The sequence below is a fragment of the Pangasianodon hypophthalmus genome, chromosome 2 (genome assembly GCF_027358585.1).
Source record: "Pangasianodon hypophthalmus isolate fPanHyp1 chromosome 2, fPanHyp1.pri, whole genome shotgun sequence".
NCBI lineage: Eukaryota > Metazoa > Chordata > Actinopteri > Siluriformes > Pangasiidae > Pangasianodon > Pangasianodon hypophthalmus.
Genome location: NC_069711.1, coordinates 21,412,550 through 21,438,961, shown reverse-complemented (window position 1 = coordinate 21,438,961; position 26,412 = coordinate 21,412,550). Strand labels below are relative to the sequence as shown.

The 26,412-nt window shown below is 38.7% G+C and overlaps 1 protein-coding gene across 2 annotated transcripts in view; it reads left to right on the top strand.

Moving 5' to 3' along the window:
• Positions 1-26,412, top strand: part of raver2 (ribonucleoprotein, PTB-binding 2) — an 88,155-nt gene that overhangs the window by 14,872 nt on the left and 46,871 nt on the right. For both annotated transcript variants that reach the window (XM_053227690.1, XM_026919886.3), the window contains exon 3: positions 13,472-13,944. In XM_053227690.1, the coding sequence (XP_053083665.1) occupies positions 13,472-13,944 (473 nt within the window). The remainder of the gene's footprint in view (positions 1-13,471; positions 13,945-26,412) is intronic.

The window sequence follows — 26,412 nt, the reverse complement described above, 5'->3', positions numbered from 1 at the left end:
GGTGTTACAGTTTGAAATTTTAACAGTATGATGATCTAGTTTGAAATATTATGGTTTAATGGTATCACTGTATTAATCGAACATTCAAAAACACACAAGAAAATTAATTTAAAGGAATACTTTATTGTAAAATCCTTGATATCCTCGCATATATAAAACAAAAAAACAAAAGGAAACAAAATGATCAAATCCCACAATTGTTCTTTTTTTCCTATTTTTGAGAGTTTGAGAGTATTTTTCCATAAAGTCTCATATTTTATCAGTATTTATTGCATTGTCATTTAACTAACATGGAAGTGTGCACAGCTGCTTAGCCAAAAAAAGGTAATTGTTTTGTTTAGTTCTGGTCAGCAATGTCATGCTCTTTTGTGCACTTGATTGGCATTTTGTATATTTTTGATAAACATGCTAGGAGTGGCAACAGAATCAACAATGTAACGTGTTTACAACAGTAGCAGATGATAAAGTCAAAAGGTTTACAGTGCACTTGTGTCCCCTGCATGGAGGAACTGAGGTTGCCATAGTGTGGTTTAGGGGCTGTCCAGAGGGAAGGGGTTGCCAAACTTTTTAAGGGGAAATGCATTTTAACTGGTATTTTCAGCAAAGAGGTAAGTGTCCAATCATGACTAACGGTGAACTCGTGACACAGGAGCAACCCTACAGCAGATACAGACCTCACAAGAGAGCTAACTCTAGGCCCAATAAGCAGAGCTCACATGGCAAGCTGTGCCATAAACAACTCTGAAATATCAGTGGGTCATAAAACCCACAGTTATGTAGCAGGCATTCCTGCTCTCTAATTAGTCTTGTTTGGGGATGAAGGTGAAACCCTGTGATCTCATTCTCCATCCTCTCCTGGCTTTCCTGGCTTGTCACCTCCATCCTCCACCCTGTGGTGCCCAGAATTCCTGTCTGAGAGCCAGTGTAGGTCTGATGATCCCTCTTCATTTTCTTACTGAAGCTGATTTCTAATCTGTATAGGGTTTAAAGGTTAGCTCAGCTAGCAAGGAGAAACATAAAAACCATTTCATCCTTACCGACTAGTGTAAGAGCACAGAGTGGAATGGCCTGTGGTAATGGACTTGAGAAGAGGATAGAGAATTGAGAGAGGACTGACTGTCTCGAGGGGACAGAATGACAGACAGGGACACAGATATGTAGGAGAGCAAGAGGCCTTGTCTGTTTATAGCAGAAAGTGAGCTCTGATACTCACAAAACTGTTTGGCAGCAGTGAGGGAATTCCTCCTCCTCCACCTCCTCCTCCTCCTCCTCCTGCTCCTCAAATGCCATTGTTACGGGGCACGGTTTCGTGAAAGACCTTCAGCTGAAAACATCCAGTCTGCCAAAGCCTGCCAACGACGAACTGCCTTTCAAATTAAAAATAGTGACAATGCAAGCTCTTATTTCAGACAGTCAGACTTGAGCTCAGCTTGTTGGCTGACCTCTAAGTTATCCAGCTTGGAGCTCACTGTCTATCACAGTTTGCACTGCTTGTAATACAAGATTCTGCTATCTGAAGCTTTCAAAAATTCACTGTTTAATTCATGTTACATTCTGTGTGTAAGAGCAGCTAAGTGATCTAAACAAATTTATACCTCTTAGCAACTGATAAACACTAGTTTCAGTGTGCTATGAAGAAGTGCTAACACTGGAGACGCCTTCCAAAATGCTAAATAAACATCTCTAAGTAAACATCTCCTCACTTTTTTAAAATTAATTTACGCAGAAGCGTCCACAGTATAAGTTCCTGTGTATGTTGTTCTATAGAAATGATAACATATTATAATAAGGACATAATTAAAATCCAGCCAGCTAATACTATCAGAGCTGCTTTGTTGTTTTTTGTTCTACAAAATTAATCACCACCTTCTGACCAATCAGAATTGAGAATTCAACAGAAAATGAAAATGAACTATACAACTATTTGAATTGTCTCCTTAAATTCCTTGCATTTGAAAATTGCTTCTGCAATTGTAGCATGCATAATTTTATGTCCAAGAAAGTGAAAAATTATCCTATCAGTAAGAAAATGGATGCAGCACAAGAAGTGCTTCTGGCTTTTGCAATGTTTTGCCATTGAAATTATGGAATTGGTGAAGCGCTGGTATTCATCTGTAATGAGCCTTTGCACTGCAGAAATTCCTCATGTAGTGATTTCTGCTCGTAGGGAAATGCGGGTGCTGCTTTCTGAAAAGACACTAAAGAATGCTTTCAGAGAGCTGTCTGCTCTGACTCATCACACAGAGGGAGTGTATGTGTGTGTGTGTGGGGGGGTGGGTTTAAGCAGACTTTTACATATAAAACTTTCTCTAATGACTGCCTTTTGCCTGCTGACATATTCTAAAGGTTATGAATAAGTGCTGTACTGTGGGGGTTTGACTTCAAGTAGCGGATGAAGATGGAGTGAGTCATCTGAATTTGTGTGTATGTTGAAGGGAACATATGAAGGGATTTGCTCCTAAGTACTGCTTACTCTTTTAATGCAAGGAGAAATAATAATCCCCCATTCCCTGCACAAAGTCCACTATAGACTTACCTCAGCACATGCAGCTAATTGTGAGGAGTAGAGTGCAGTGTCTGTCTTGCACAGTAACATTTAGTATTCATTTATTAATCATTAGACCTGGAGCTTCTTCTTTACTGGGGTTTCAGTATTAAAGTGTGTGCGTGTGTGTGTGTGTGTGTGTCAGAAGGGGAATCAGTGATGGCATTGGGAAGGTATGCATGGTGTTCTGGTCTGCTAGTGGAATGACAATAGAAGTGGTGGGCATAAAAATCAGAGCTGTGCACAATGCAACATTTGTTTGGGCTCTGTTGTCTGGCACTGATCAACACATCTTTATGCTCCATATAAAACACTCTGCAAGTGATATTAAAAGCACTTTTTAATATTGCATTCACTTTCATTATATAAAGGGGTGTGTTCTGTGTTTATGATCAGGCGTTCCGGGACTCTAATTAGCCTGGTGTAGTCAATAGTCAATTTTCCACACTGTCAAGTAAGAGTTATGAATTCTATATTTATATTCACTGGATAATTTATCAATGCTGCATTCAGTTAAAAAAGCACAAATGTAATATTAAGTGTTGATGCACTTTATATTGCTCAGCATGTATAAAAACGACTATTTCATTCACAGAGCTGAGAACAAGACATTGTATTCAAGTGACAAGTGTAAAGGCTTGCTATTTAAGTCAAGAGAGACAAGTCCCAAATCACATCCCATGTCAAGTCCCAAATCATGTCCCAAGTCGAGTCCTAAGTCAAGACAGTCAAATCCCAAGTCAAATCCCAAGTCAAGTCCCAAGTCAAGACAGGCAAGTCCCAGGTCAGATCCCAAGTCAATACAGTAAAGTCCCAATTCATGTCTCAAATTAAGTCCCAAGTCTGAAGTCAAGTTCCAAAGTCAAGCCAGACATGTCTCAAGTCACATCCTAGGTATTATTCCAGGTATAATCTCAGATCCCAAGTACCAAGTCGTGTCTCAAGTCAAGACAGACAAGTTCCAAGTCATGTCCTAAGTCCAAGTCCCGAGTCAAGATAGACAAATCTCTGGTCAAGTCCCAAATCAAGTCCCAAATCAAGTCCCCAAAAAAACTTTTTTAGAAAAAAGTCAGATTCAAGTTTGTATTTTGTGAAGTCATTATGACTTGAGTCTAACTCAGTTATCAACAATTTTCAGTTGTCAACTTTTTGCTTCAAATTAATTAGAAATAAAGTTTGCTGAATAACAGCAACCTGAAACTTGAGTGACATCAATACTGTTTTCTCTATTTTTCTCTAAAAATGGCAGATTTTCTTGGTGGTTGAGCAGTGCAAATGGTTAGAATTTTTAACTACTTGATCTTGTTTTGGACAGCTGTCAGCACCCCCTAACTAAGCTTCTTACATTAAATCTCCTTCTTGATTTGAAATGGTTGATTACTGCATACCATAAACCTTTCATGAGGAACACATGTCTTTATACCATATTTTTTGTTTGTTTCTGGCACTTAACAAGACAGAATTATGTTTGTTAGACTGCATCAAAATCAGTGCATGTTTGCTGAATCCTGGATAGCTGAAAGTTCCTGAGTTTTTACACTGTCTTTTTTGCATTTTTTTTTTCTTATTTTGATTAAGGGTTTTATGGAGTAACAGTAACACAGTACCCACGACCAGCATATCTTTCTGCAGTGTAATTAAGCCTTGCTCAAAATAAATGTGAATTCTTTCAGCACCAAGCTTTGTGTTGGAGCTCATAGCACACTTGGGTTAGATAATGGCTGTTTCATGGTTAATTATTTCTAATGTGCCTTCTGGATCCTCTCATTTGTGGGCTATTAAAGTTGATGTGACCATGAGGTACTAATATTCACTGTAATAGCTGAATCAGGTTTTCTCATTGTCACACATTTCCAGCATACTATGTTAACAAGTAGTAATTAGCTCCATGTACTATGTATGTCAAGGTGGCTAATTAAATGATTAGCCCCTACACGTTTCAGTGTAACTAGCTGTGCATTTGCTTTGAAGGTAATGTTGTGAAGCCAGACTGGTTGTGACTCATGCAGGTAGTCTGTGGTTGGTTAGACAGTATCATGAGAAAACAGAATGTGAATTATATAACCCTGGTATTAGCATCAGTGAACTCATTAGATTTTAATGCACATTTAATGTAATGTTTGGGGTCTAGTGGCTAGCTAAGAAGAAAAGTTAACTATCAAACATTAGAGGATAGCCAGTGGTAGATATTTAATCACAATTTGCACTACTAATTCAAACGGTATAAATTCCAGTTGTGGTCAAAAGTTTACATCCCCCTTTCAGAATCGTGATAGTTGTTCATGAGTCCCTTGTTTGTCCTGAACAGTTAAACTGCCTGCTGTTCTTCAGAAAAATCCTTCAGGTCCCACAAATTCTTTGGTTTTCCAGCATTTTTTGTGTATTTGAACCCTTTCCAACAATGACTGTATGATTTTGAGATCCATCTTTTCACCCTGAGGACAGCTGAAGGTCTTGTATGCAACTATTACAGAAGGTTCAAACGTTCACTGATGCTCCAGAAGGAAAAACCATGCATTAAGAGCCAGGGGGTGAAAACTTTTGAACAGATTTGAACAGAATAGAGACATATCCCGGAAGATTTGCAGCTGTAATTGCAGCCAAACTTAGATCTACCAAATATTGACAAAGGGGGTGAACCAACAAATGTCTACTTTTTTTGTTTAATTAGACATATGACAATAAAAACAGTCAGCACCTTCAAATGTTAGACATATTTTGTCAGTCAAATGGAAAATATCCCAATAAAGTTTATTTCATTTCCACAAAATGTGGAAAACTTCAAAGGGGGGTGATGTATCACTGTCAGCTCTGATAACAACCAATAATTTATTTAAGGATACATTATATGGCCAAAGGTTTGTGGACACCTGACCATAACACTCATGTGTGCTTTTTGAACATCCCATTCAAGATTTAGTCCCCCTTTGGCAAGCTATGTCTTTATGGAGCTCGTATTATGCACAGGGGCATTGTGATGCTGGAATATGTTTGGGCCTCTTAGTTCCAGTGAAGGGAAATTGTAATGCTACAGCATAGAAAGCCATCCTGCACAATTTTGTGCTTCCAACTTTGTGGCAACAATTTGGGGAAGACCCAGACATGGGTGTGATGGTCAGGTATCCACAAACCTTTGGCCATACAGTGTATAGCTCCCACATCAGTGAGGCCTGGTCACTGAAGAACTGAGCCATTACCTCGTGTTCCTGACAGTGCTTCAGTGTGCTCTGCCTATTAGTGTCCTTTATTTTTCAGAGCGAAACAGAGTGGAGATAACAGCTCACTGCAAATCCCAAAGGGCTGAGAAGTGCACCATCAAAGCCCACATGATGTCACTTCACGCCTTAGCACTTGTTCCATGTGCTGTCATTTGATGTACCCAATTAGTAAATGACTGATATACAACACGGACATTAATTGGCATGCAATTGTACTTGCCAGTTTTCTCAGTCCTAGTGGACTATTTATTAGCATAAAAAACACAGTGGCAGATTTGTAACACAGCCTGATGCTACTGAAATCTGATGATTACAGGCAGTGAAGGAACTCTCAGAGGCTATATACAATCTCATTGCCATGCTTCCAGTACAGAAATATATAAGTAGTAGTCGCATCTAGGTTCTACAGTTTCGACTCTTTAAACCAGGGCAGAAACTGAAGATTGTAGAGTGGACAAAATATCAAACACATCATTATCATTATTGTACATAAGGCGTGGACACTAAAGCCATCAGCGCAAGCACTTAAGGAGAGCCAGTTCACATGTGAAAGCAGGATGAGGATGATGAAGATGATGACGACTGATGAAGGCGGAGCGAACAGATCCATTAGCGGTTGGGGGGGTCTTGTTGTCCACTTGAAGTCAGAGAGGGGCTTTTTGCCAGAATGTGTGGGAGCCACAGGCAGATCTCGACAACCACTCGAGCCAGATGAGTGATGCTGGGAAAGCAGGAGGAGATCATTATTAATTGATGCAGTGGCAAGTGTGGGCGGCTGCGCATACACACATACACGCACGCGCACATGCACACACATTCAGGCAGGACGATGAAGGCCGGTGTTCTCAATCATGTCTGCTAAAGAGTGTGGTCGAATGCTCAGGCTGGATTATTCAGTACTGTGACTGCTCATTGTCACAGAGCTTATGAGCATATATGACTGTTTGTCGTAGTGTGTCTGCTATTTTTAGTCAGGGTCCAATACGTGGTGTTGAATATGTATTTGGAACCTCACGTGTTACCTGTTTGTTTTTGTCAGTAGAGTTTATGCGTGTTAAATCCTTCATGACTTTTGTTTCATGTTGTCTTTTTCTTCCATATCATTGTTATATGTGCCAGTGAAACATGTTCATATAATATTTTCATTTAATATTATATAGTTATAGTATTTCTACGTTATGGTTAATAATATTTTCCCCACCCACATGTGGAGAAGGTATTTTTAGGCAGGCAAAGGTCAGTGTTTTGATGGAGTGTTGTCTTTTCTAATGAGTGAAACTGATTAATCATGCACAACACGGTCAGGGATAGAAGTCATTGTTGCAAAGAGTGCATTTGATTTATGGACTTATAACCATCTCATTTAGGTTAGTACTGATTTCAACCGCCTAGATATATTTTAGTATAAAAAAAATCACTGGACACTTGCACTTATTATAAGGTTCTATCTGACAACTGTGTCATTTTACGATAACGAGCCAGGTTTTAACCCTCAATAAGATCAAAGCAGACGCACCTTTTCAACTTCAAACATTTTAAAACAGCATTTTGGTGTAAATCTTCTCATGTAACATATTTTATACAACTTAGTTCTGGTTCACTAATTCGATTGGACAACTGGCGTTCCAAGAGTGCTGATATTTAGTATAACAGCACTGATACGTTTCACTGTATGTATCACTCCATTCGTCTGTGTTTGTTACATAAAATTCAAATTCTAGCAATGATTTGTTACACTGACAACGTTAGTACAGGAGAGTCAGCGGCATCGTCAGTGAACATGGCGAGCAGTACATTTTTTGTGAGTATACCTTTTGAAAGATTATCAGATGACGAAGAAAAGGAAGAAGGGAAGCCAATTTCATTGCATACACCTTTAGTGAGAATGTACAAATCAATGTGGGCCCAATGAGCAGCAAGCTAGCCAGCTACCTGACGGTAGTTACCTATTCTACCTGCTATGCTTGATTCTATTCTACTCTATTCTGTTCTCTTTTTTCTGTTCTGTTCTATTTTATTCTATTCATCCCTAGTCTACTCTATTATATTCTAGTCTATTCTACTCTCTTCTGTTCTGTTATACTCTTCCCTGCCTTCTTCTGTTCTAGTCTTTCTAATCTAATTTTACTTTGCTTTCTTCTATTCTGCTTTCTTCGGTTCCACCTTATTCTACTCTTTTTCTACCCTGCTCTGTTATGTTCTACTCTATTTCACTCTTCCTTGTCTGCTCTATTCTGTTCAATTCTATTCTATGGCACTCTACGCTGCTCTCTCTTATTTTACTCCATTCTATTCAGTTCTATTCTTCTATTCTTCTATTCTAATCTTTCTAATCTAATTTTACTTTGCTTTCTTCTATTCTGCTTTCTTCAGTTCCACCTTATTCTACTCTTCTCTGCTCTATTATGTTCTACTCTATTCCACTCTTCCCATGTCTATTCTATTCTATTCTATTCTATTCTATTCTATCCTGTCTCAGAACCCTCAAAAACATTTACTAGGCAAACAAGCAATTCAGTAGCTTCACCGGTTGACCAAGTTATAGCTTTTGTCCACAGTGTTTGTAAATAGTGAACCTGTAGTTGCTGCTTTATGTGCTTTTGCTAGTTGCCTAAAGCATTTTCCACTCGGGATGTTTATCTTGCCATAGTGTGCCCTGTTGTTGAGTGATGCCACTATGCCTCACTGTATGCATGTCGATATCAGATTTATAGCAAAATTAATTCAGACCAAACTGTTTTTCTGCTTGACATTCTGTAAGAAATACACCGTTTCCAGTTTACTCAAATCTACATTCCAGTTACAGTCATTGGCCGTATGGATTATATAGTAAGTGCACTTTATATCCATGTAGTTTCTGACTGAAGTCCATATTTTGCTCCAGACAGCAGTGGAAAGGGACCATCTTAGGAGCACTGCTGATTAGCAGTGTAATTTGCATGGTGGACTATTCTCATCACAGCAGTGACACAGATATGGTGACATGGTCGTGTGTGTTGCGCTGGTATGAGTGTGTGAAGAGTAGCATTGCTGCTAACTCCATGTCACCTGTAAATTTACAGTAGTACACCAGGCAACAGAAACTGACAAAGAGCTTGAAGACGAATAAGACAAACTGTGCATTGTAAAAAGATGAGCTATAGTGTGGACCAGAGTGGACCAACAAGGAAGATGTGTCAGTAGTCATAAAGTCTAGTACAGAGCTCAGTAGGTATATGTTTATCGTATCTGTGTAACTAAGATGATTGTAGTCATAAAAACATTAACTCCATTGGGCTGCCCAGTTTTGCTCAGTAGCTAACGTAATGTAATAATATATGATCTAGTAAGTTAAGTGAATTAATACAGACTAACAGGAATGAACTATTATATGATCAGTATCGTCTTCAAACCAAATTTCTAATGTAGCACATCATGTTTGCGTCCTTGGAAAAAAGTCAGCAAGTCATTGGCTGACTTTTTGCTTGTGAGTTGTGGTGTTCTATCATCACATTGTATGTACAAGATATTATTAGAGTCTGGCTAGCATCTTTATTTTCTCCCAATATGTTTAACTGTAAGGTGACTTCATGTTGTGCTAGCAGGAAAATTATATGCAGGCTTTGGTCTGACTTTATTTTGTTTCATCAGTGTTTCCACATACCTACGTATTCCTGATTCTGAAAAGATTGTCTGTGTGCGCTAATTAATCCAGCTAAAATCATTCTACTGTCAACCAGACTGTGGCTGGTGGATGTGTGTAGTGCAGCAGGAGGTGGGTTTTGGCATGAGAAGCTGTGCTGTTGTTGTTGCATCAAGTTGTGTTGCATCACTATGAACTGTGTCGCATTCAAACTGTAGAAATTTTTCTTTTTTTCCTGGTTGTTGAACCTCCTTGTTCACCAGGCAACTGTGAATTAAAAACCTAATAGCCTGGACTCAGCTTGTCCACCCTTGGAGATATAGCCTGGAGGATGAAAGCCCCTTTCATGTGCAGTTGAATGCTTCTTTTGTGCTTATGGCAGATGTGTATTTTAATTTTGCATCATACATTTTCAGTGTTAACTGACATGCTATATTGCAGCAGATAGAGAATTGGGTCTTTGTGTCTCTATGTACGTGTATCTCTATGTACATGTACATGTATTGGGTCTCTGTGTCTCTATGTACATGTATATTTCGTATTGTTTGTGTTCCATGGCGTTATTAGGAACCATGGCTCGAAGATTTTTTCATTATTATCCTGCCATACAGCTTTAGGTGAAGGATTGTTTGTGCTTTCCTAGCGACGGTAACTGCAGGGGGAGGACACTCTATCAAATCTCAGCCTAAAGAACCAAAACTCAGTGGTCACCCTCTTGCCATCTGGTAATGACACTCAGCCTCAACGCAGCCTAACGAGCCATAATGAGCCACAGTGTTGGGGCAGATCGTGTGATATGCACTTTGCCACAGCTCCAGTTGGCAGTAGTGACTCAAAATCAGCATGTTTTGCATGCACTGATGGCACAGTCAGCAGTAATGACGTCTAACAGCCTTTAATGAGGATGGGAAGAAGCATCTGTATTATTCCTCAGATCCATTAAGGAGAGGGAATGCAAAATCTTCATGCTTTACATGCCGTGATCTTTCACACTCTGGCTTAATAAGTGCTGATGAGCTGTAATGAGCTCTATTGTTCCCAGTGTCAGAACAGCCCATTTGTATGTCAGTGAAAGGTGGGGAGCGGGAACTGATAGTGCCATGATGCGAGCTGGGAGGACACCTGAAATCTTAACAAGCTAAATGAATGCGTGTGAAAAAAACCAAACATTAGGAAATGAAGAATGCATACAGCACAGACTTTACAAATAACAGCTGATCATCGTGACACGTGCAGTAGTAACGTTGACCATCAGGACCTAATTCACCTGCAGTCATCTTCAGATACTGGAAAGAAAAATGTTCACAACAAAAGATTCACGCTACTGTATTCTTGGTGAATTACTATAGCTGTCTCATGGCAGGAGAATTACAGGCTTTAAGCCATTTCAATAAAGTTTCCTCCTCCCCCTGCTTGCTGTAGCAGAAAGAAAAAAAGTAAGAATTGTCATGCTTATAGACAAAGCCTATAATCAAGTCTCTTTTTTGTGAATTTAAAATGGCCGTCGCAAGCCTGTCACTAGCAAATTGCTGTGAATTATAAGATTATTGTATAAGCTTTTTGAGAAGCTTTGTTGTAGGCTTTCTTTGTAATAAAAAATATTCAGTCAAGCTACATTTATTGTCATGTGCTCACATGTCTGAGCATATTGTTGCCAATCTCTGTACAGAAGATACAGAGCCTTTGGAAAGAGGCTCTGAGCAAAAGAAGAGAAGAAGGATAATAGGAGGATTTAAGAAAGTATTGTCAGTGAGATGTGTATATGAGTACAATATGAAACATAGCACTTACTGCTACATTTACCTTTATTGGCCCTTGACACGGATCTAAAGTAGTCACTGTTATTTCAGCATCAGTTTTGAGAAGCCATATATTATGAGTTATTTACTGGACATGCTGAGCATTGTTAATGTACACATCTTTCATTAAAGCCTTCAAAGAATGAAGACAACTCTTAGTTTAGGATTTTCCAAGTACTACATTAGCACCAGAGTAATCATTAATGCTTCAGCTTGGCTGTCAGCCGCTAATTGTAGCTGTGTTTTCCCCAACTGAATATTCCAGTGTTTTGTGTTTTGTGCTAAGGATGTGGAAAAGGAAGTAACCTTAATAGCAAAACATACAATAACAAAAATGTCTAGCAGCATCACTCTTAGTATAAATGCAGAGTTTACCTTCCCCGAATTCACACTGGACACTTCACATAAGCGGCATGTCATGACCTCAGTCAGTCCACACGGGCCACGTCCACGTCTCAGCTGCTTTTCTATACAGTCTACTGACAGCACAAAAACACAACAGCACACTTCGATTTGAGTCTATTTAACCAACTCCAGCATTCAAAGATCAGTTATGAGTAAGTGAATTTACACTTCTGACAATTTGTTTTTCTTTTCAAAGAGATACACTATATGACCAAAGGTCTGTGCACACCTGATCATAACACTCACATGTGCTTTATGAACATCCCATTCCAGATTTAGTCCTCCTTTACTGTTATAATAACCTTCACTCTTCTGGGAAGTCTTTCCACTAGATTTTGGAGTGTGGCTGTGGGGATTTGTGTTCATTCAGCCACAAGAGCATTACTGAGGTCAGGCACTGATGTTATGCGAGGAGGCCTGGGGTGTAGATGGCCTCCCAGTTCATCCCAAAGGTGTTCAGTGGAGTTGAGGTCAGGGCTCTGTGCAGGACACTGGAGTTTTTCCACTCCACCCATGTCTTCATGGAGCTCACTTTGTGCACAGGGGCATTGTCATGCTGGAACATGTTTGGCCCTATTAGTTCCAGTAAGGGAAATTGTTACGCTACAGAATACAGAGACATTCTATACAATTGTGTGCTTCCAACTGTGGCAACAGTTTGGGGAAGAACCACATATGGGTGTTATGGTCAGGTGTGTACAAACTTTTGGCCATATAGTGTATTAACTGTTTACTTTTTCATAATTAATGGAATAAGTCTATCCCTGTGGATAACCATGCCTCCTGTCAGCCATGTCAAGTGAATTCTTTCATTTACTAATTGCAGTTCTAGTGTTGCTCATTACCTCCTTATTTTCCTGTATAAATGTCTTTGTAACTCATATTCCTATACAGGTTTATATAATAGAATAAGAACAACATGAAGAGATCTGCTCCATATGCCACCACTGTAGGTGTTTTATTTATTTATTTATTTAGATATTTTTTTTGCCTTTGTTCCTAAGAGGCCACTGAAACAAAAGACTGTGTGTAAAGCACCCAAAAAACAAAAGAAGAGGAACTCACAATGCTAAGTCTTATTTGCTCTCAAGCTTTCATTACTAAGCTTGTTTTGCCCATAGCGATCTGCCAGCTATAATTACAAAATCGTTCACCAAAAAACATGACACGAGACAGTGGCACTGTGAACAACCAGTATATTTGTGTTTAATTTGTTTCCTCATGTTGGTGTAAAAGGAAAGTCATCGCATAGACACTTTGCTATGCAACTACAGGTTGCACATTCATGACATCTTTGTAGATTGTGATTTTAAATAAATTATACAGTGTATAAAAAGTGTGGTTTTGTGATTTCACTGGATTACTGTGCAGTTTACACTTCACTCAAAAAAAATAATAGAGAGGAAACAGAAACAAGGGCAGCTCAAATTTGACGTGCCTCTGACCTGAGAGATGTGGATTGAACTGCTTGTTAAAATGTAATTGAGTGACGTCTTGACGTGACACATCCTGCGTTAAAAGCCTTTAAGAGGTAAAACAGAATTAAAAATTTAAAGCGGCCCCAGTGGCGAACCATGGGGATTCCCCTGAACATTTCCCTGACATTTGCAATACCAAATGCTTTTCTTTGTGATACTTGTTTGGTGTTAATGTATTAGTGTGTTATTTCATGCTTTGTGAGTTAATAAGTTGATGCTTTTTCTTGACTAAAGAAATTGACTAATCCCATCCGAGGTGGTTGTATATTTTTTGTATACTTTACACAATCCTTTTTATGTCATTCAGTGATTATTCCTGTTCAGCGTCTTTGCATTTGCACTTCATCTGCCGGTCTTTTTATATGTATATTGATGTTTATCTGTGTTTGTGTGTGTCCTGCCAGCTTTTGTAACACTCCTAAATGGCGACCAGGCACAGGACGCCATCCGTTCACTGCACCAGACGTCGGTGCGTGGTCGTGACATCAGCGTCCAGCTGCAGCCCACCGACTCGCTGCTGTGTGTCACCAACCTGCCTCACACATTCACTGGCACACAATTCCAGGAACTGGTGCGCTCCTATGGCAACATCGAGCGCTCCTTCCTCGTCTACAGTGAGCTTACAGGTCACTCCAAGGGCTACGGCTTTGTGGAGTACATGAAGAAGGACTCAGCCTCCAGGGCTCGCTCGGAGCTGCTAGGTAAAGTGCAGGGCGAGCGCTTGCTAATGGTGCAGTGGAGTGACGTCAACCAGCTCAGCACGGCCCAGCACATCCACTCCAAGTGCCTGTGTGTGGAGCGGCTGCCCGTGGACTTTGACAGTTCTGAAGAGCTAGCACACATCTTTTCTGAGCACTACAAACCCGTCTTCTGCCAGGTGAGCCACAGAGAGAGGAGTGAGTTAGGTTTAGAAACCCACACGCACACAGGGTTACGGAATAAATGACATTCCCACCTGCCTGTGGAGAGAGAAGTTGATAATTGTACTTGCTGTAATGGAGGGAAGATACTCCATGCTGTGTAAAATTATCAACCTCGTATGGGTTCTAGCTGCAATTTACAATTTGTGATAGAGCGAATAATATGTCTCTCTTCTTCTTTTGTGTGTGTGTGTGCACGTCACATTACTCCTACTCTTTCAGACTTTTTGACAAATCCAGACTCTGAGTGTCAAACAAAACATAACTTTCAGTCTGAGTCCTGTTTACTGTTACTACAGCAGTTGTTCTCTACCCTGCCAATCCCTGCAAATCAATACTCCATCCAGAATCTGAGTGGATCATATGATGCTGGATCATGTTTCTTCAGCCTTCATTCTAATCAAAACCTTTTAAAACCCAGAGGCCAGGACTGATGTTAGCCTTGCTGCTAGAAACGTTTCTAGCCAACACACTAATCGATACTCACACCCTCACAAAGACTTGAGCTCCAGAGCTACACCCACATGATAGTCATATTCAGAAGTGTTGGAGGTGGATGAAGATCACAAGGCTTTGACCGCTCTACTCTGAGTCACTCTAAGCTTTTAGGCTTCAGCTTTACTTTAGACAAGTCAATTATGCAGCAGCTCTCTGATGGTTGGCATGCTACAGCCTTTTTCGTACTGGATTAGTTTTACATGACGAGGTGGGGTGATGTATCTCTGGGGTCTTAGTCCCATCCTTAATTGTCATAGTAGTCATTTTAAAAGACTGTGTATGAAAAGATGCTCCTTTTTAACCTAGTATAAAAGGATCTGTTGAAATAACCCTAGGTAAAATATATCCCATCAGAATTGACATACATGAAAATATCCCATTATATCACATGAGAAAAGAGGTTTCAAACTTTTTCCTCAGTATAAAGACACTTGAGGAAGCAACCAAGCAACCACACCAAAACCAGACCAAAATCATTTGGCCGACTGTTGTCCGCATTTGAAATTCAGAACATTAAATATATAAAAAACATGAATCTGTGTTTTGTTAACTGTAAGGATCCTGACCCACTAAGCTGACTATGCGTCACTGTTGGCTCTAGTCGACCCTTGTTGTTGCCTGTTACAGCTGACTGAGCCTCTAATATCAGTGTCCTGAAATTGAATGAGTTCTGTGATTTGTTTTCAGCCTAGCAAATCAGTGCTGGAGAAGAGAAACAGAAGTCAGCAAAGCGTGCAGTAATTTTCTGAAAAGGATGCGCTCTGTTCTATTGTCTCCTGCCAAAACCAAACCAAAACCATTTGGCTGAGTTTAAAATGCAGAATAATAAAATATAAAGTAGATGACGTTTAAAGGGTCTTGTCTGAGAAAAGTGTTTTAGGTTTTATTAGTTTTACTGAGTTCTTAGCACTGGTATAGCATACATACATGTTATGGACATGTTCTATAGCTACAAGCCCTACAATAAAAGTATAAGGTCAAAATCAGTTTGCATTACAGATTTGGCGTGTTTGTGAGATGGCCATGGGTACATCATGAAAACACTCTCACTTTGTGATTTATATGGCAACATTTACTTTAGACTGTTGGTTAACAGACTGCTAAGAGCAAACAGGTCTGTGATGAGAGGCTTGTAGAAAGCACTTATTTAAACATCAGAATATGAGAAGTGGGAAGCTGCTATGGTTGTTAAGACGGATAAGTATCTTGTTAATGATCGTTAGTTTGGTGGTTCTCGAGGCCTTAATCATTGACTGATGTTAGCAAAATCCTAATCTGATCACCTCACAGTCTAATCATACTGAACAAAACAGTCGTAAAGTAAAAATGGACTCACAGTTGGCTTGGGTCATTTAATGTGAAACGGTAGTGATGTTACATTACGTGAGCGTGTGAGCACCAGGAGTTCAGATTGGTGTCTGAGTAATTACATTTATCATTCTGCTGATATTTCTTTCAGGTTTTTATCACTTCATATACAGTGTGTAGGTGTGTGAGATGTCCTTTTGAGGCACTCTGTCTCTCTAGCTGTCTAGTGCTTTTCAGAGTCTGAGGTGTTTGCTCTAACGCGTCAGCATTGTTCCGAAGTAGAGAAAATGAGAGAGGTTGCCTCCACACGGAAGATTCCAGACATTAGGGCTGTCTCGAACGACACAGTAGCATGGTGAATATGGATGCGTAGGCCCACACGCAGAGAGATATTAGCCAGTAATTTGCATAATTGTGAGTGCTTCCTAGTTTCTGTTTGTCGTACTGTTTCAGGCTGAGATTATGGCTGGCTGGTTGGTTCCCTTTTTGCTTATCTTTCTGTAGTTTTTTACTGATCTTTTAAAGTGGATGCAAAACTCACTGATGTTATTATAATAATTAATATACATCCTGGTGATATACAAAAATGAAATAAAAAAAGGACAAGAAAAAGAAAATCAATTAATTAAAAAAACACCAATTAATGTGCAGTAAATTTTATTTAAATCCTGAAAATGAATGTTCAATGCCATGTATCATTTTTTTTTTTACATATTTTTCAAAAATCATCTGCATGTGTTTATTAGATAGTGAAGAACCCATCAGAAAAGCTCTAGGGAGGACAAATTTTCCTTATACACCAGACTCCAGACACCAGAATGAAGCTTCTGATCTGATTATGCATCTGATTTTTCCAGTTTCACTAAGTAAAGATAAGGACTTCCCTAACCTTTAGTGTGAGAGAAGGATGTAAAAGAGATTTCTGTTTAATTAATATTAACTGCCTAGCAAGCAAGCTGGCAAAAGTAAATCAGCTTCCGTATATTTGTTTCTCATAAGGACACAAACACAATCTGACTGCATGAAACACTGTCACTCCCCGAGTCAGGGGTGGACTTAGCACTAGACAAAGGTAGGCAACAACCTTGGGCCCCCAGAAGCCAAGGGCCCCCTAAAAATGCAAATTATATATATATTTTTAATTATTAATGCTAAATAAGCTATACTTAAAATTTAAATATTGATGTTAAAACACTGAATAGAACCCCATTCTTTTATTTTGCCTAGGGCCCCCACATCACTAAATCCCCCCCTGCCCCGAGTCTGTGTTCTGTAAGTGTAGGGATCCTGACACACTGAGCTGACTGTGGGCTATAGTTTTTTGCAGTGTGTACTTCACTGTTGGCACTAGGTGACCCGTGTTTGGTGCCCATCAATCTGAGCTGACTGAGAATCTTAAATCAGTATGAGAGACCAGAAGGAGGATGAGTTCTGATTTGCTGTTCAGTCAGGAGACATCAGCAAATCAGTGCAGGAGAAGAGAAACATAAGAAGGCAAAGCAAGCAATGAGTCTCTCAGAAGAGCACACAGATCTCATTTCTCATCTTCTCATCTGATTATCTGCTCTCAATGTTTGCTTATTTGCTGTAACTAGCTTTATTTCTGCAGTGAAATAGCAGAGCAGAGCATATAAACAGATTCACAGTAACGTAAAAAAGGGGAGTTTTTCAGGCTCAATTCACCAATACTGGTGTGAAGCACTATATCAATGAGAGACACAGTCTCTAGAGTTTACACAGAATAGTGCAAAAAACCAAAAAAACATCCTGTGGGCGTTGGGTCTGAAGGATGAAACACCTTGTTGTTGAGAGAAATCAGAGGAGAATGACCAGACTGGTTTGAGCTGACAGGAAGTCTATAGTAACTCAAATAAGTACTGTTTACAACCGTAGTGAGCAGAAAAGCATCTCAGCATGCACAACACCTCAAACCTTCAGGTGGATGAGCCGGATGAGCAAGAATCTGATGCTATCATGGGCACAGACTCACCCAAACTGGACAGTTGAAGACTGGAAAAAGACCAGCTGATTTTTTACCCCCTAATCTTCAACTGTCCATTTTTGATGAGTCTGTGCCCATGATAGTCTCAGATTCCCGTTCCTGGCTAACAGGAGTGGAACCCAATGTGGTCTTCTGCTGTTGTAGCCTTTCCATTTCAAGTTTCGATGTTTTGTGCATGCTGAGATGCTTTTCCACTCACCATGCTTGTAAAGAGTGAGTATTTGAGTTACTGTATCCTTCCTGGCAGGTCAAACTAATCTGGCCATTTTCCTCTGACCTCTCTTATCAACGAGCCATTTCCACCCACAGAACTGTCACTCACTCAGTGTTTTTGTTTTTCGCACCATTCTGTATAAACTCCAGAGACTGTTTTATGTGAAAATCCCGGGAGATCAGGAGTTTATGAAATACTCAAACCAGCCCATCTGGTACCAACATCCATGCCACAATCAGAGTCACAGAGATCACACTTTTTCCCCATTCTGATGTTTGATCTGAACATTGCCTGGAGCTCTTGACCTCTATCTGCATGATTTTTTGCATTGTGCTGCTGCCACATGCTCGGCTGATTAGACAAATGCATGAATGTGCAGGTGTACATTTGTTCCAGGTAAAGTGGATGTTGAGTGTAGTTCTGAGATCTACGGCCATCCTGAATTAAAATGTTAAATTAAAAAGTTTTTCTTTTGCATGTATCTCAACCAGAAGTAAGTTTATAGCATTTTAAATTCTGGTTACTCTCAGAAGTGCAAAGGAGAAAATCATGTTTAAAGATTTCATTCGGACAATGGAATAGGAGCAGACGTTTTGACAGCTGGTGTCTGATTACAAACTGAATTGATGAGGCTTATGTCTGTTTCTCTATGGCATATAACAATACAACAACTTGAACAAAGCGTGACACTGACTGTGTGAGGAATTCACATTTAGCTAGCAAGGGTTTAGACATCTTCATGTAGACTGACTGTTTTTACCACTGTGTTTGTTAAATAGTATGTATATATAATCATGTAGGGGAATATTGGAACTTCATTTATAATATACTTGGGATGTAAAAATGACCAAAATGCATTGTTAGTACAAACAGGAGATAGATTTTCTTAAAGCAGTCCACTGTTACATCTCTGATATTTCTCAAGAGAAGCTTGCAAAGAGTTGGCTAAGTTATTAAAGCCTTGCTTATTGAAAATGAAAAACATGGGATTGGTACATTCCAAAGTGAAAATGGTATGTCCCTTTTTCATCCTGTGGGGTGGTGACAGGATCGTCAGACAGCCTTGGTTGCTGTGAGCAATTTAATATCAGCTCGGTGTGTCAGGTCTCTGTCTTTTAATCTTTCGCCTGATTTCCTCATGCAGGCTGAGAAACATTTATCTCTGTCTCTTTATACTGTTAAACAAACTTATGCACAAATACACCCACCCACACACACACACACAAACGCACAAAGACCTTTTCCTTCTCACATCTGTTTCCTCCCTTCTTGATAACGCTGCCTAGACGCCAATCAAGGCCCTCATGAGGAGCACTCATATACACATGACTTAATCCAAGCTTTATCATGAATGTTTAATAAAATGTAAGTGTTAATATTGATCTTTTCAGGGTTTTTTTCTGATTTGAATCATCACTACCACATTTGGTTCATTTGAAAAATTAATATTCTCAAATTTCTGCCTTTCCTTGAAGGTATCTTTGTGCACAGATTAGTTTTGGGGTTTCAGGAGCTCTCTGGAGAAGTGAGACTGCATGACACTTTGTGTATGAGGAGTTCTGTAACTGCATGTAGTTTCTCAGGCTGTGTTTCAGAGACTCTACAATACAAATCCAGTGGAGTTTTTATCTAACCAGTGGTATCTGTGGGTGTGTTGATATGTGTGTGTGTGTGTGAGCAGATGAGTCCCAGTTGTTAAATTCAAACCAGTGATTTGAAAGGGGGATGGGGAAATATGTTAAATAAAATCACTGCATGATCTGTGCGATTCAGTTGCTACAGTCTTTTGTAATGGTAAGTATTACACAGCAGAGTCTTCAGGACAGAGGTTTCCACTTTCTCAGTAACATGACAAGCTGCATATTTATGGTCTTATTTACTTGAGGAAAAAAGAGAGGCTGGTAAGGGAATGACTAGGAACTTCTCACGGACGTTCCACAACATTAAGTGCAACTATAAATGATTAAAAAACACGAGGTGTCGTTCACTAATACATATAATGTCATCACTGACAAATTGCTGTCATAAAACACTTCAGGAAATGCTGTTATTGAAAAATGATCAACTTCAGGGTAAATCCGCTTTGCATCATGCCACATTACACCACCCCATCACTGATTATTTTCCTATAACTGCACACCTTGTTGTGTTTCATTCCTTAATTATTATGTAAAACAATGTTATTTAACATGGACATAATTAGCTATGCTCTATGTGTGTTACAGTATTAACCCACATTGTTATAGGTTCTCATATTTGTTATGCCAAGTAGGGAAAAGAACAGAAAAGATAATCTAGTCTTAATCAAGCACATGGCCTTTTCATATAAAGATCAGAAGTGCAAAGAGCACTCTTTCCCACAATCCCTCTCTCTTGGGCGCTTGCTTATAATTTAAATGTCAGCAATATAGTACATTATACTAGACTAGAAAGCACAAAGAGCCTGAGGGAATGTGTGTAACGTGTGTGTGTGTGTCACAGTAGTATTGATTTGTGTGTTTTAAGGTCAGTAGAACGTGGCTGGTGCAGACCTTTAGCAGTGTGGGAGGCTCAGCAGGATGAAGCCCAGTGTAACATGGCTGTAGAGAAACGAAGCAGCAGTGTGTTTGTGTTGCTGCCCCAAAGGGCAATTCCATGCAAATGCCAGTGCTGTCATGAACAAAAGAAGTCGTTATCACAAGTAAAAATAAAACACTTCAGTTCGTCAATCTATCACTACATTTAATGGCTTTCTATTTTTAAGGCCATTGTATCATTTAAAAAAGTAAATATGAGTTACACTCCCAGAATGAGCAGTGTGTTTCAAGAGAGGACTCAAAAGTCCCTTTTTATCTAACTTAAACTGTTTATTTTTAATTCCTCTTTCAGCAGTTTTAAGTAACAGTTATACAGACAGCCTGGTTTCAGACACATCACGGCCATAATGCAAAAAATGTCACATCCATAACGTTTAATTTTTCTCAGGTGTCAATGTTTGTTGTATATCACTATAACTGATTAAGATTTTATTATGGTTAATGGTATTATCCCCATTTAGCATTACACACAGCTTTATGATTGTAAATGATGTTCCATGTTCTATAATTTCAGTGCATGATTGTGTGCTTTCACACAGTGCATAATGTTGGTGAAGAAAGTGTTTGTGATTCTCATTCTGAATATGTGGATAAATAAACCAGAATGAAGCTGTTATAGGAAAATAATCAACAATGAGATGGTGTTATGCAGCCTGACGCAAAGTTAGTTACACCCCAAAGTGGATTACTTCTCCAATACCTGCACAACCCGAAGTGTTTTCTTCCTCTTATTCCACAGCAAGTTCTCAACGATTGTCAAGCAATTATTAGTTTATTAATAATCAACACCTCACACTCACACCTCATATTTATAGTTACTTTTAATGTTGTGGAAAATCCACGAGACAAGTGAATTCCTGTTATGTTGGAGCTACAACAGTCATTTGTAGACAAAAAATGCAGCTAAATAAACGGCTCTTACAGAATGTTGTTACTGTAGAAATAGTAACATACTAGAAACACATTAATAGGAACCTGTGGTTTGAAATATAGCTGGAACTACTGTCACAGCTGCTGTTATAGAAAATGAATCCTTTTCCTGTTAGCAATTACGTTATAGCAGCTATAAGCATCCTCAACCTCAACCAAAAACAAAAAAGCAGCTTATCATGTTACAGAGAAACTGGGAAGTGTGAAGTCCTCTGTTGTGAAGACTTTCCTGTGGTGGAAACTTACTGCCAATTTACAAAGCACTGATATCGGAGACTCCTTCTATAAATGGTAAACAGATATCTACTTACAGAAATCATCACGATTAGACTTCTTTGTTAAATAGCACATCTTTAAAATCCATTTATAATTAGCCTTGGATTGTATAGATCATCACCCATACAAGTCCATGTGAATGAGTTGTTACTATAGAAACGATGACGTATTAGAAGAAGCGCATTAATATAACCCTGTAATTTGAATTACAGATGGTATTACTCTCAGAGCCGTTTGTACAGACAGTTAACCCCTTCTGAACAATCAGAATGGAGAATTCAGTAGCGTCGTGGTATAAAAATAATGAAGCAATGGACAATGAATGCGTTAGATAAATAAAAATCCAAAACAAAATCCAATACTAATACACACAGTCATGTCATTGTCAACCATTATCACCATACGACTAGTGTATGCTTTTTGTACATTATGTCTCTAGTGTTATGTATATAATAGAGACGGTTATTTTCATGTCTGATAAACTGCATTATATACATAATACTTGAATATTTGTCAGCTTTTTGCATAACATGATATGCAGACTGTCTCGTTGACACTAGGCTTGCACAGGCACAGAAACGCTTTACAAATGCTGTATATATGAATTCAAATGTCACGTTCCTAATGCTGGAAATGCTTCTCAAATTCTGTGTGAACAACCTGTAACAACAAATACTCACAAAACAATCTCTAAACAATCCTCTAATCTCTGTCTCTTCATCATTTATTCTTCCCCTGATGCATTTACCCTTCCTCCTGATGCTGTGTGTGTGTGTGTGTGTGTGTGTGTGCGTGTGTGTGTGTGTGTGAGTGGTGAGTGTAGGGTGGTGAGGTGAGATACACCTAGTGCTGAAAAGATGAAACACAGACATCATCATTCTGTCCCCTACATGGCGGACGCCTCTTCTGAGTATGGTCTCTCTCTCTCTCACACACACACATACTACTTGGCTCTGCTACGTGAAAAGTACTTTCGTACTCTATATATAGAGTGTTTTATACACTGCCATGTCTGGGAAAACTAGCTATAGGTAGCGGGCTGCCAGCAGCATACTGACACTCTCTAAACAGAGGGTGTAACAGGCAAAGCAGAGAGAGATGACAATGCTATATACAGTAAACTCCAGAATTATTGGCAGCCTTTAAGTGAATGGGCAAAAGAATTCTACTCCTACAACTCGAGGATCTACTTGCTTATTTTTTCAATTCAATTTTATTTGTAGACATTGTTGCAAAGCAGCTTTTCAGGAATCCGGATATAGATTTACATTTAAATCCCTAATGAGCAAGCCAGAGGCGACAATGGCAAGAACAACTCCCTTAGCAGACTCCAGCCTGTCCTCACTGGATAGTGGGATTCTGTACATTAGAGTAAATACACAGACATGTAAGAGAAAAGGCAAGCATTTAGTTTAATATGAGCATGTTGTGAATAAGTGTCCTGGGATAAGCACGGGACAGTCTTTATGAGAACAGCAGCAGTTCTTAGGAAGTGCAAGTCTCTGTAGTATCCAAGTGAAATTATCTATAGTTTTTGTCAGAAGAGCATTTTTTAAAAATAGATTATCTTTTTAAATAATGGTATATTTTTTATTGATAGTATTTATGCATTTATAACAGCCTTTATAATAAATAAAAGAAAAGAAATTGCTGTCACTCTTAAGGAACACTATTTTTGCATTTGTCATCCATCACTATGTGAAAAAACCAGCAAGTTATCAATAAAAAGTTGGTTGTTAAAGAGAACCCATGGGCATACGGATCCACTGTAGAGTGAGGAGGATGATAATGAGAGAAAAAGAAGAACCCAAATTCACTGTTTGCACTGAAGAAGTATTTCAAAGGGTAATACATCAATGTGTGTAATCAAATAACGACATTCAATCTAGTTTTTTTTTTTTTTTTGGTAGGGGAAGCAAACGCAGCTGATTCATCTTGCTAATACTCAGGACTGGCACCAGCTATTAGTGGGATGGGAAATTGCCCAGGGTGTACACATTACCCAGAGCTTTTACGTCATTGCTCCGCATGAACAGAAACAGTAAATGCCAATATTACGACAGTCAAAATAAAATTTGATTGAGCTTTGAGCACAGCAGCAATGCGCAAAGACAAAGCAATGTTTTTCACTCAAGGCTACTTCTGGGTAAAGCTCATTTTTTGGATGAAAGTCTGAAAGATAAATTAGCAGTGTGTCTGGAGAGTGGACGGAAAGAATTTCATTCATTATTTCATCCATCTCTGGGAAAAATTCCAAACAGAAACACCACACTGTTCTTTGTTCGGCTGCTAAAAAATAATATTTGAGCTTCTTATGACTGTGCATTGACTTTTCTGCTGCTTTGTCAGGTCTCAGTGCAGTGCAATGAAATGAGACGACTGCATGTATCCCAACAGACAATTTACTATGGTGAATGTTTTTTGCCACTTATCACCTTTACTCTGCATAAATCAATATAGATTAGCCTGAATACATTGAACTAGCATTATATAATATATGATTATATTGAAACAGACTTGTACTTGCGCACTATGCTGCAATTATATGAGGGTGAGTGCAACGAAAAGCACAAAGCTGTAACATAAATTAGTAGTAAATGTAGTTGCAAAGGTAAAAATGGACTACTGGTCCGTTGTTCTCAATAGCCCCTTCTACTGCTTCTTAAACCGATACACTTTTGTGACACCTATTTATAATTTTTAAAAAATGTGAAATAAAAAGAAAGTTTTTTTTTGTTTTTTTTTTTTATTTGATTCACCCTCATATGTGGTTTTGCTGATGATACTAGGCCTTTGTGTTTCTTTTCTGCTAAAATGATTTTGAGTAAAAGTGGGGATTTAGAGTAAAACTATGTGCCTGTATTTGATACTCCTGCGTATTTGTGGTTGAGTATGTGTGTGAATTGTGAAATACTTCAGGATTTATCCAGGCTGATGTCGGGCTCCTGTGCTGCACTGATGTTTCAACTAATACATACATGCAAACCACAACGCAAAAGGCTCCAAGCCTCACATCATTCCTCGTTTCTCACATGCTGTCTCTCAAGTCCTTTTTCACTCTCAGCCTGTGGCTTTCTTGCACTTTAGCAATGTAAACACTCTCCTTTCATCTCTCTGCCAACCACTGTCAGACATATACACTTTTTATTTCTCTGGCTCACCCACTCATGTCACTCAGGCACTTGTCAGCTTGGCACATGAATGTTGGTGTTATAACGTCTGTGGCCCAGGTTCAAACATCTGGCTCAGAGTGATCTGATCACAAGTGGACATCTGAGATGGATAGTCAATCACACCTGACATCTTCAAGTGTTTTGAATGCATCTCTAATAAGCAGACACTACATTTACTCAATTAGATTTATCTAACCTTTTTTTGAATGAATAAAGTATATTTAATTTATAAAATTTAAATGTGTACTCAGTTAAATTTGGTCATTTTTTCCCTGCATGTTTTTCTGTGGCTGAAATCCAAATGAAGTTGTCTGCATAATGTGCTTTGCATATCCTAGAATGCCACTACATTATACTCTTTATGCGTATGTAATGAATATAAAGCCATTTGGAACTGTTTTCAGGGACGTCAATTAAAAAAATATTGCATAGGGATGAGCTGAAGATCTGTGTGTAAACAAACATAAAAGCGTTAAAGCTTATGATAAAATTAAACTGTTGCCACTTTGAGATTTAAACTGAGGAAAGGGCTTTTTTTCACCTTGCATGTTTTATGCAGGCACAGTGCTAATGTTTGCCAGAGGCAGTAAAATTTTACAGATTGATTAATATTCAAATACCATACCACTGATTCTTCTTATCTGAACTACAGGAGCTTTTCTTTTCCTACCACATTCATAGCTCAAAGCTGGAGTTCTTGACATTAGTGGAGTAAATCAATAAGGAATAAAATACAACAGGATATATTGTTATAGGAAAATAATCAACCACAAGGTGGTGTAGTGCATTATTATTATTATTGTTATTATTATTATTATTATTATTATTATTATTATCATCACTTGTGTTATAACAGTTAAAACATTCATTCCCTCACTTTTTCTTTAGAGTTTTTTCGCACCATTTTACAGAGAATCCACAAAGAGCGAAGTCCTCTGTACGTAGACTTTCCAGTAGTAGAAAACTGTTACAAAGCACTGACCCTGGAGACTCCTTCCATAAATTCTAAATAAACATCTCCTTACAGAAAACCTCACCGTATCAACAATGATGCATTTCCTTTGTTCAATTGTTTATTATTAGGCTTTATCTTGTAGTCGACATTGTTGTCAGAGCTGCAGTTACAAAGAAATTAACACCTTCTGAAGAATCTTATTTGAGAATTCAACAATGCTGTGGTTTAATAAAGTAATAAGCCACACGAGTCTGTGTGGGTGTGTGTTACAGTGATAAAATCACTGTAACACACACCATCAAGTGGCTTATTGCTTTTAAAAAATGGTTACAAAAAACATGATAAAATACAGTGTTCAATATATTATTTAATTTGTTATTAATAATATTCACTAGAAACAATTCTTCCACCATGCAGTGTAATACATTAACAGTAAGCTTTGGCTACTAAGTAACATACCAGGCAAAGATTAGGGTATTGTATGGAAAGAACA